The sequence below is a fragment of the Phascolarctos cinereus genome, unplaced genomic scaffold (genome assembly GCF_003287225.1).
Source record: "Phascolarctos cinereus isolate Bilbo 61053 unplaced genomic scaffold, phaCin_HiC Scaffold_1;HRSCAF=81, whole genome shotgun sequence".
NCBI lineage: Eukaryota > Metazoa > Chordata > Mammalia > Diprotodontia > Phascolarctidae > Phascolarctos > Phascolarctos cinereus.
Window position 1 is genome coordinate 200654496 of NW_027555514.1, and position 12534 is coordinate 200667029.

The window sequence follows — 12534 nt, forward strand, 5'->3', positions numbered from 1 at the left end:
GCAGCCTTTGACACTATTTATTGCCCTCTTCTTGATCCTCTTTTCTCTCCAGGTTTTTGGGACACCTCTCTCTCCTGGTTCTCTTCCCCTTGTCTGTCTCCTTTGCAGGGCATCCTCATCCAAGTCAGGTCCACTAACCGTAGGTAACAGGGCTTTCTCTTGATTCATCTTCTCTTCTCCCTCTATACTATACTTGATGATCTCATCAGCTCCCATGGACTGAACTGCAATCTCTATGTTAATGATTCTTAAATCTACCTAAATCTAACCCTAACATCTCTGCAAGACCTTCAGTCTTGCATCTCCAGCTGCCTTTCAGACATGTCCAGTAGACATCTTAAATACAATATGTCCAAAACTTTACTCCCTAAACCCACTTCCCCTCCAAACTGCCCTATTATTGTTGACCACCCTCCCAGTCACCCAGACTGGCAACTTAGGTATTATGTCTTCAGTATTTCTCACTGCCCCTATCCAATGTTGCCAATGACTGCTGACTTCACATTTGCAACATCTCTCAAATACTCCCCCTTCTCTCCTCTGATACTGGCACCACCTAGGTGCTGGTACTGGACAATTACAATAGCCTGCTGGCTGTAATTCTTTCCTCACTGCAGTCCATCTTTCATTCAGCTGCCAAAGTGATATTCCTGAAGTACAGATCTTACCATGTCACTTCTGTATTCAAAAACTCAAGTGGCTCCTTATCATCTCCAGGATCAACAAAAAAGGATTTTGTAATCCTTTGTTTAATGTTCAAAGCCCTTCATAACCTTGGCTCAATTCTTCCTCCCCTTCTATCTATCCATTCTTCTTATACCTTACACCCTTCTACTCTCCTCTCCCAGCCGACATATTCTTTGATCCAGCGACACTGGCCTTCTTGCTATTCCATAAACAAGATACTCCATATTCCCCATCTCTTGGCTCCAGACATTTTCTTTGGCTGTCCCTCATGCCAGGGATGCTCTCTCCTATCATCTCTACCTCCTGGCTCCCCAGCTTGCTTTAAGTCCCAACTAAAATACCACCTTCTACAAGGTTGTTTTTCCAACCCCAATTAATTCTAGTGCTTTTTCTCTATTTATTATTTCCTATTCATCCTATCTACAACTTGTTTGCAACCATTTGTTTGCTTCCTGTCTCCCCTACCAGGTTGTGATTGTCTTCTGCCTTTCCCCAGCTCTTAGCACAGTGCCTGGCACATAGTAGGTGTTTATTAAATGCTTATTAACTTGACTGACAGAAACTCAACATTGGCACAATTATGGAGTGATGGTCTTCCATAATTGGAGGACTGTAAACTAGTGGAATATTTTTAGAGAGCAATGTGACAGCTAAAAAAATAATCATACCTTTTACACCAATTTCTTTTGACCACTGTTAAGAACACACCCTGAAAGCTTTATAAAAACTAAAAATGAGCTACTTGTGCAAAGATTTTCATGGCAATATCATAAGTAATTACAAAAACAACTGGAAACATTGTAAATGTACAATGATAGAGAAATGGTTTAATTATGGAACATGAATGTAATAAAATACCATAATGCAATTTAAATCAATGGGTATGAAGTATATAAAGAAATCTAGAAAAACCTATATGAAATAATGCAAAAAAGAAAAAAGAGAACCAGAAGAATAGGTATATATTAACTGTGAAGAAAAAGAGTAAGAATGTAATAATGAATGGAAAATAAAGAATCCTGTATTTCATTTTGTGTACTGAAATTAACTTACATGCAAGTTATTAATAATGCTTAGTATCTATGTTCAATGTTAATCTTTTAATAAAAGTCTTGAAAAGAATGAATTAACTAATGAAAAAAATTCAATTAAAATGCATAAGCCATAGAAAACAAAATTTGTCAAGGCTCATAATTTTACTATCAAATTATGGATCCCTAGCAGTGGAAACAACATAAATACTTGGCATTTATATAATAATTTATCTTTCCAAAGTATTTTTATAATTTAGTCACCTTTTAAAAACCGAATATTTTAAATGAAACCATGGGAAAAAATGATAAAGATGAATTATGATATGTACACTCAGTTTTCTCTGGCATAAAAGTTATCCCTCTTGAACTAAGTATGGAACTACACACACACACACACACACACACACACACACACACACACACACTCTATCAATGCTTAGTAATGAATTTCCCATGAAATATAGTAAGTCACTAGCCTAATTACCAATGCAACAGTGGGTTTTTTTGGGAAAAAACCAAATTGTTGTAGCTCTAGCTGAATTGATCCAGTTCGTGGCTGTGCGTGAAATTGTATCCTCAGGCTATGCACTTGTTTTCCTAATACTTGATAATTGCCAACCTTCTGATGAAAAAAAAAAAGAGTCATGCAAATATCAATGTCAATGGCATTGCACACAGCTATAGTCTACCTAACTTCCTACGGGAAGGTGTTTTGAATAGTCCATAAAAACAATAAAAACAGGTAACAGAAATGCATATTATTAGACAAAGGAAGAAGCAAAACAAAAGAGGGAAAAAGATAAAAATAGTCAAAATAATATTTCATGTATAGTTATCTCCCATATGGGCATCTGCCATGCTGTAAAAGAAAGAGAACAAAGCTTGAATTAAAGAGGATAAACTGATATGGTTATCCTCAATAGATTAATAATGAGGTGTTAGGTGAGCCCCTTACTCTTGGAAAATATTTCTCTTTATATCTTCAGGTACTTGTCTTCATTTTTTTTCCCTTCCAATTAGCCAAAGTTCCTTGCCTTTTCTGAATAGTTCTTATTACTTAAGACTTTTCTCAACACAAGCATCCTATATAGCCATTAATGTCTCTACACAATCCAAAGCAAACCCTTAAAAACTACCTGAACCTCTCTTGCAAAACCTTGAAATAAAACCACTACAAGAAAGGATACATAATAATGCTCTCAACATGATGGCCCACATTCAGTACCCTCCCCAAATACATACTGAAATAGTATTTAATTCCAAACCTGACAAGGATGTAAAACAGGAATAAATCCAATTTATCTTTTCAAGAATAAAATAATTTAGTTTTCAAAATAATCTAATATTAACTTTGGAAGATACTAAGAAGTATGGTAAGCAAATTATTACGATGGTTTTTAGAATGTTTTAACTATACAGCTTACTTGTTTAGGAATCATTTATCTCTTCACAATGAAAAAATGTAAGCTGAATCAAATTTTAATCTTATATCTTTACTTTCTATGCTGTAGAAAGTCGTTGTAGTATGTTGTAGAAAGTAGTCTATTTGGTATTTTCTGTTTTCTATGTTTGAATCAAGGCATGATTTCTTCATGAGCAATAGCTGGTGTATTTTTAACAACTGAAACAAAAATTTCAATAATTTTTAAAATTGCTACAAGCAAACGAAATACAGTTTCAGAATAGATTTTCAGATGATAACGATGACTAAAACCTGAATAATGTATATGTGCTAAGTATAACAGACAAAAGTTTAAAGAGCACCAATGCCTTATATTTCTATTGTTTTAAATAAAATTTAATTCTTGGTACCACACTTCAGCAAGGGTATCGATAAGCTTAAAAGTGCCTAGAAGAGGGCAATTAGGATATCAAATTGCCTCTGGATCACATCATACGTGTATTAGTTGAAAGAACAGGGAATATTCAGGCTAGAGAAGAGAGAATTTACAAAGGGTTTTCAGGTATGGTAAAGAAGTTAGATTTGGTTGCTCTGACCCCAGAGGGTGGAATTGGGAACAATAATTGAGATTTTAAATGCAAATTTAGCTTGATATAATAAGGAAAAAACCTAATGGCAATTAGTTTTTTCTAAGGATAAATAGTATTGGTTTGGGTGGTTGAAGGTTACCGCTCAATGGATGCCTTTTAAGCAAAGGCTTAATGATAACTTCATGGATACATCTGGTGACTATATAGATATAGACATATCAGAACTAGATAGCCACTGAGGTCCTTTCCAACTCTGTGAATGTGTGATTCTCATTCTGAGATTTCATACTAGAGAAAAACTTTATGTAGGTAAAATCTTAAGAATGTAATGAATGTAACTTTTACTGTGCATTATTCAAACTGTTCTCTAACAAGATCCTACAAGTTCACAGTTCTTCCATTAATAGTACCTGTTTTTTCTTCTACTCTCTCTCTCTCTCTCTCTCTCTCTCTCTCTCTCTCTCTCTCACACACACACACACCCACCCACCCACACACACACACACACACACACACACACACAAAATATGCACTGACTGACACACTAAAGTTAATTTGGAAGTTCTAAAACTTTATAATAAGAAAAGTATAAACCTAAACTACTTAAAGGCAATTTTTCATAACTACTTATGGGTAATTTAGGAATGCATTAATAATGCTTGTGATGCTGAATTATTAGAAATGAATATATTCAACTAGGGAGATAAAGACACAAAAATTAAGGTTCAATGAATTATCATAAAATATGGGACTCTTCTTAAAATTGGTTAGGTTTGTTAATTATCACAAATTATTTAGATTCCTACTATCCTCTTGGGATCACTCATCAACAATTCTAGAATAGAACAGAAGCAAGAGTACCAATCAACTTGAAAGAAAATCTAGTTTGAGGTAAAAAGTCAGCATTCATCAATCAGTTCATCAACTAGTTTGTAGTACCTGTTCAAAAAAAAACTAGAATATTTTAGTGCTTTAAAAAACTTAGAAAAGTATATACTGATATAAAAATATATCTGTATACAAACATATACTGCAGAAAACATATTAACTAGAATCATTATAATTACAAGTAATGTTATCCAAATTCACATACTTATGTGAAGTAACATGCTAAAGGAACAGAACTTCTTAAATATGGTACTGTGATGTTACTTTTATCTCCTGTTGTTCTTTCTATATCTGCAAGGTCCAACTTTGGCCCATTGTTGACAGTGATTACTGACATTTTGGCAATTACTAATGGCAATCAGAAAGCCAAACGAGAATAAGTCAGTCAGGTTGGGCACTAGCAGGAAGGGGATAAAACCATGAGACAATGCTGAGGTAGAGCTGAGCATTTAAGGATCAGGGCCTGAGTAAGACTCACATGACAACAGTTAAAAAGTATTTCAATTATCTTCACCTTCATAACCTGAATGCAATCCCAGAATTTCCAGACGGATATAATTTAATCAAAAAGGTTTTCTTATGTTAAGTTCTTCACAACTTTGACGAAAAACATGGAAGACATAGGAGAAACTTGAGAATCAGAGAAGAGCAATAAAGTAACAAAATTACTATGATGATATTGTTTAGAGGATAGTCACATCTAAATTCAAGATAGTAAGTATAGCTAAAAATAATTTATTTAATACATAAGGACATCAAGAAGGAATTTGGTAGTATTTTAAAAAAAATAATGTGACCTCTATGGGATTCATTATACAAACATGTTGGCAAACAAGTTGCTTCAAACTATACTTCAAAATGAAGAAATTAAATACAGAAATTTTCTTTTTGGTAGTATTTGCAAAGTAAGGAAAAAAAACACACATGAGAAAATAAAGATTTTAAAACACCTGTAGCTGGACAATCACTTTTCCAAAAGCTAAGACACATGTGTTAGTTTGGTCAGCATTGGAGGAAAAAAATTACAGAAGTTCTTTAAATTATGTGCAATTAACTTTAAAACTACCTGATTTCAAAACCACCTATGACCACATTAAGAACTGGGGGAAAAAAAGCACAGCAGTTTTGATTTTTATATATTTGCTCTAAAATATTTTAACTTTACTAGTTTTCAGGTCTAGATAGCAGAAAACACAGATTAACTAATGACTGTAATGCCAAAAAATTTTTGCAAAACACCATCACAATTTTAATGATAAAATAAACAGGAGAGTGAACATACCTGCGTGGCTATATTCTGTACATATGTCGGTGGATGCTGCTGCTTTTGGTGAACAGCACTTTCTATTGCTACTTTAGCTACAGTGCTTGGATCCGCTCCTGCTGGTACTGCAACCATTGTTGCACTACAGCCAGCATTATTGGGGTCACTGATTGTAACAATTCTAACTCCTACTTTATTTGGAATTCCTGGGACTGTTTCCCTATCAATATCCTCTGCTGGCCTCTTAACAGTTTTGCATTCTGCTGTGCCATTAGTAGACCGAACTTCAGATGATAAGGGAGACTGGGATGCTCTAGATCCTGAGTGGGGTACTGCTATGATTGGATGTCCCTGTATAACAGAGGCTGCAGTGTGTGGTGAGACAACCACACTTGGGCGTTGCTGAGGCACATCTGAACTCAAACTTGAAGCTAAAGGTCCATTAGGTAAATCAGTACTGGTACCACTAAGTTGCTGTGTGATCACATTGGTGGCCTCCTGTATACTGCTTACAGATGGTGTCCCACCCAAAGTCAATACAGGTCCATTAGAAATTCTTTCTATTTGATCACCTTTGGCAGTATCTTGCTGAGTGACATCTAAATTCCCTTGTTCCACTGGAGATATCTCACCATTTCCCACATGATTGGAAGTTTTGTGATTTGGAATGTTTTTGCTTAAATGAGAACCATCTCCTTTATCAAAATCACAGATTCCATTAACTAGGGGTTTTTTCAAATCACTTTTAAATTCTTGTGTATCCATTTGTTCCAAATTCTGCTTTCCAAGAGCTCCATTCTCACCCACATCTAATGATGGCCCATTACTGATTTGTGAGCACTGGGTGGTCTCATTTTGACTTTTCCCTGAGTTTGAAGGAGGTAGACTTGAGTCACTATACTTTCTCCCATTTAAAAGATTTCCCACCTCTATTTCATTTTCTTTCGTATCCCCATTGCTGGTGTTTGCAACTCCTTTTCGGCAGGATGGGTTTTCCATGACTTCTATTTTACGTTCATGAACATGTAAACCTGTTGCTTCCTTTGCTTCCTCCTCCTTCTGGCAAATTATTTTATCACCTTTAAATGGGGGAGCAGCAGCTACAGTAGCACATGGTGATTGTCCAGCTGGAGATGCTTGAGTAGCTGGAAGTGTTTGCACCTGAAGTCCAACTCCTGTTTGTGTTCCACTCATGGTAATTCCTGCTGGAGCAATGATTTGAGTTGCATTTCCCTGACTCACAGTTGCAGTAGCAAAACTAGTATTTGGCACAACTGTTATGGTAACCTGGTTGCCAGAAGTCCCTTGGAAAATAGTTGCCGGACTATTTGAGATCAGTGGGCCTGGTAATATTTGTAAGTTAGAAATAGGGACTGTTTGTACTCCCGCTGGTGGTGGTATTGCACTTTGGACCAGCTGAACATTTTGCTGCCCAACCAATAGCTGCTGACCTTGAGACTGACCTTGTACTCCAAAACCTGCTGTTTGGTTATTGGTCACCTGATAAACCACCTGAGGACTAGGGGCTCTGGCATTATTAGGAGGAGGAATCTGTGGAGCTGGGAGTATAAGTTTGCCACCTGGAGTGGAAGGACCTCTCTTGGGAAGCAGTAACTGTTTTATCAGACTAGACTCAGCAGAGGCAGGCTGACCAACCCCTGTGCTAGTCTGCTGTGGTTGAACTTGCATTTGTACCTGTTGTGGCTGCTGCACTTGTACCTGTACCTGCTGTGGTTGAGATGCTGGTGAATGTTGCTGTTGTTGCTGCCTTTTCACAGATAGCATCTGACTGACAGTTGGAGGAGGTCCCTGTGACTGAGGAGTAGATGGTGGAGATGACATAACAGTCGGGACTTGGCTATTTGTGACTGGTCCAGGTGATGGTGAGGAAGATGGAGTTAGGTTTGGCTGTCCAGATAACTGGACTGTTTGACCAGCTGGGATCGTAGTTGGATTAGCAAGAACAATTTGGTGAATGGCTGGTGCGTACGTTTGACCTTGCTGAGCTGGCTGGCTCACAATCACTACACTCTGTTGGGTCTGCTGTTGTGGCTGCTGGATCGGCTGTTGTACCACCGTTGATGTAACTTGCTGAGAAGGGAGGGGTTTTGGTGCAATGTTCTGAAATCCTACTCTGGAGGTTTGTGGACTTGGGACTCCAGCTATTGTAACCATCTGGCCAGCTGCCACTTGGAAACTTTGTACTGAAGTAGCAGAGACAATATTGGATGCCGAAGTTGTTACATACTGCTGGGGTGTGATGATGACAGTGTCTTGCTGCTGGTTGCTAGAAGATGACTGTTGAGATGAAGTTTGCACAGGTTGGGATGATGTGGTGATTAACTGTTGACCTTGTGAAACTGTTGAAGGGCATGCTGGTATGTTCTGTACCCTGCCAAATATATGGTTCTGTGGTACAGCTTGTTGAATTACTGTAACAGGAGTGCCTGAGGATATCTGTCCTGGTACTACTGCATGTAGTGGGGATTGCTGCTGAATGACAGGAGGATGATGAAGCAATGTCTGAGAACTGACAACAGTCACTGGTTGTGGTCCTGTAGCATGATTCTGAACAATAGAGGCCTGTGCTGCTCCACCTCCAACAGCAATACTACCAGGAACTGCTGTTTGGGGAATAGTACTCTGAATTACTGCAGCCTTAACTACTTCACAAGAAATTGGAGCTTTATTTTGTATGACAGTCACTGTAGCATTTTGTTGTTGCTGGGTATGAACGGAAGGATTTGGTGGAATTCTAGAAACAGTCTGTGCCACAGTATGAACACCTTGGATTGGAAAAGACATTTGCGTTGCAGTCAAATTTGAAGACTGGCTATTAACAGGAGTCCGCTGAAAATGGTTTCCTAGAGTTGGTCCATGTGGGATTCCTAAAAATAGAGGAAAAGCAAATCAAAGTAAGGAATCAAATGACTCAAACATTAATCCTTCTATGCAACTGAAAAAAAGATGTAGCTATTAGGTTTTAAATATGGCAAACAACTTGTGACAAGTTTCAAGCGAAACCATCTTGACCCACAGCTATATTAACCTCACAAAACTCTAAGCTAAAGAAGCATCTCTATAACTTTGTAAAAGTCATAACAAAACTTTTTTGGTAATGTTTGTTGCTTTTTACTTTAGGTTTACAATTCAATTAACTTCAATTGAAAATGTAATGATAAATTAGAACCTGCTGGTGAAGGAGTCGGAGACACATCTGGAACAGATTCAACACGGACCACAGGTGTAGAAGCTGGTTGTTGCTGATAGTACATCTGAATGGGAAGTGGTATTGCCCTCCGTTTTACTCCTACTACATGTATATGTGCCTGCCCACTGTTATTTGGATCCTCCACTCTCTTCACTGTATGGTTCGGAAAGACCGTTCTGTCAAACACAAGTTATGTTTATTAGCTTTTAGAACCACCACTAATTCTCCACAAGATTTTTAACAAAGCTCAAAGCAGAACAATACACTGTTTTAATATAAATATTGGACATTCATTACATTTGCCATTACTACAGTCATTTTTGCAAAAAATAAAACAAACCAGCAAACAAGAAAGGGAAAGTACTGGAAAACAGTCTCTAATTTTTGACTGATGGCAATTTATTAAGAAATTTTGATTGGATTTTGTGAAATTCTTGCTATGATGTGATTTTAAAAGTATTACATCTCTAGAAGACCAAAATCTTTAAAAGATTACTATTATGATAGAAATGAACTAAATTAGACTCAATTCCTTACTTTTAAAAGTCTTGTAATATTCAATAAGATATTATAATTAAACCTCATCCATAAAGTTTCAATTCTACCAATCCTCAATATAGCAAGATAAGATTCTAGATACTGGTGAGCTTTAAACTGAACAAAAATTTGGGATTTTTCTCCCTCAGAGAACAGAAACAGTAATCCAAAAGTATGATGAATCATGATGATTTTGTTTAAGTATAGACCATAGATCCTACCGAAGACATTTATAAAATCCAGTTGATGTTAGGATTCCACCGCGGGCTAATTTACTACAGGTTGAAAGGTATTCAGAGTACATTTCTGCTCGAGAGACTGAACAATCTGAATTCACTTCAAAATGTGCATTCAACCTAAAAGTGGACAAGAACGATTAACACTGAGTTCAGGATCATATTGTAAAATGCTGAAACACTTCAACAATGATATCAAAACTTAGTACTAAACAACTACGTATCAAATTCCAAAAAAGTAAACATTCTTACTTGTCAAAGTACAGAGTGGCTTTGAATCACGCAAATATAAAGAAGTAGACTAACCATTTTTTCCCCTAGGATTTAGAGTTTTGAGGAATCCTCATTTTATAGATAGGAAAATTAAGGAACAAAGAGGTATGGTGGCTTGCTTGTTGAATTTTATAATACAATTAAAATCCCACTGTATCAAAAACAAAGGGCATCTTTATATTGCAGATCTATTTTCACATGGCAGAAAAGGCCCATATTTATGGTACTTTGTTGATCCTGTTACAATGAATTTCATACAACTAATGGTCCCTCATATAATAATCACTCTCTAAACCTGACTATGTTTTTATTCCACTGCAGGTTGGGAAAAAGAAAGGAAAACTCAGCTAAGCTTAAGCTCTTCACAGCTTTATTATTTCATTAGCAAGTTGGAATTCTCCTTACTTCTTTCAGTTTCAAACATACCAATCAAAGCCCAACACTGTTTAGTTAAGTCACTCAAGCTTCTAAACTATACACTAAAACAGAATACCTCAATTGCCTTTAGTCGGAGGAAAGAGTGTGTATTTTACCCTACAAGGTTGAAAATTCTCCCTTCTGCTTGCAAATTCACTGCACTGAAGAAAAAGGAGATCTTCTTCTGTCTCAACTTTGGTTCCTGATGACTGCAGGAATGTGATTTTTGACCTTTTGAACAGGGTATTCAACACAACAACATTTCACAATAAACAACTTGGCTGTCCTATGGAGTTTAAGTAGTGGGACCTTTCCTGTAAATGGAGGACCTTTACGAAATAAAAGACTCTGGGGAAGAAAGGTGGACCAACTATCAGTAGATCAAATATATGACATAGGACTTAGGACCAACTGTATGCAGATTATAGCCCAATTGACATCTATTATTTGAATTTGTAGAGTGAACAGAATAAAAGCTATAGTGCAATAATAATAATCATTCTTTAGCACTGCTCATACAACAGGCGCTGAATGAAAGGAAAGACACATATTGTGCCAAAGAGATTCTATTACGTCCATGTCTTTCTAGTCAAAGAATCTTGTGTAAGTAATACATGGTTTAGTACAATTTTCCTAATTCTTTTCTTTTGCCATTGTTTTTAAAGCCTTTCATGGGGTCTTTATAGTAGGCTTACTACATATTTTAATAGTATAATATCACAACTTTGAACATGCTAATAAACACATACTAAATCAACAATCAAAAAATGAGGTAGGCAATATTTTCTCATAGGTGAATATCATTTATGCCTTTTTTTCTCTTCTGTACATCTGTGCCATGTTCCCTGACCCCCACATTCTTTGTTGTTGGGAAGGATGGGGAGCCTACAGTGATGGAATATATCAAAAAGATTTTGTCTTTAGATAGAAATGTTAAAAGGTGCCATTAAATACCTTTCTGGTGGAAGAGGTTTTACAAAGCATAATGGAAAACTAGGATAATACAGTTAGGGGGAATGAAGGAATAAATATGTTAAGATGAGAAAATAACAGGTGGTCAAAAGTGGAAACATCTGGAAAACTCCACTTGATGTTTTCTCAAATCTGTATTTTCACCGGGAGATATTATGTTAGCCATTTCACTTGTGCTTTTTGGAGTCTTGAGAAGTCTCTTTGCTTCTCTCTTGGTAGTCCCATTGAGGCAACCTACTGTGTCCCCATTCCCTTCTATTATCATCTATGTAAGGCCTATTTAATTTTTCTAATCTTGATTCAGGGATTGTTAAAGGGGATGTTAAATATGTTAAGTAAATTGTTACTTATTCTAAGTAAGTAAAATGTTAAAGGGCACCTAGTCTAGGTCTTACAGGTGAAGAGGAGAAAAATACATCTTTGGCAAAAACCTTGTTAAATAACTATGTAAACAGTGTAAAGATCTATGATTTTTTTCAAAAAGGAAAAGTTTTTTCTGTCAACTGTTATATTAGAGAATTACAAAGCTACAATAGTGGAAAGTAAAGAAAGATGTTATGTTGATAACAGCTAGATCTAAATGAAATTCTCTAGGGAAGTCTAGATCCAAGACATTCTTTTATGAAAGCATGTAAAAGGAAACAAAGCCTGCCCTAAGCAGAATCAGGCAAAAGTATATAAAAATTTGTAGCTGTGGATGTGGTTGCAAGAGTTGCAGTGGGACAGGAATAGCAGCTAGAAACAGGATGATACAAAAGGGTTTTAACAGAAAGAAATACAATCTTCCAGACAGCTAGAAGAATTCTTAGAAAAAGACCCACAGAAGTTGAGTCAAAAGGTATAAAGAGCTTTGATATTGCCCGCTATCATTCAATAGAGGTGAAGCTTAGGATCTACAGAACAGGGGGGACAAGATCCTGCCAACCCTATATGAAGTGTTAAACTTATGAGATAATACATTAAAAATGACCTGAAGATTATGATTCACTATAGTGCTATACAAATATAGTATCACTGCAGTTA

The 12534-nt window shown here is 36.5% G+C and overlaps 1 protein-coding gene across 7 annotated transcripts in view; it reads right to left on the reverse strand.

The window, feature by feature from the left end:
- Positions 1-12534, reverse strand: part of ARID2 (AT-rich interaction domain 2) — a 221431-nt gene that overhangs the window by 27513 nt on the left and 181384 nt on the right. For all 7 annotated transcript variants that reach the window (XR_013487354.1, XR_013487353.1, XM_078156445.1 and 4 more), the window contains 3 exons: positions 9835-9969; positions 9056-9252; positions 5884-8753 (listed from right to left, as the gene is read on the reverse strand). Coding sequence is in view for 5 of the 7 variants with exons in the window: in XM_078156445.1 (XP_078012571.1) it covers positions 5884-8753; positions 9056-9252; positions 9835-9969 (3202 nt within the window). In the remaining 2 variants the exon portion in view is untranslated. The remainder of the gene's footprint in view (positions 1-5883; positions 8754-9055; positions 9253-9834; positions 9970-12534) is intronic.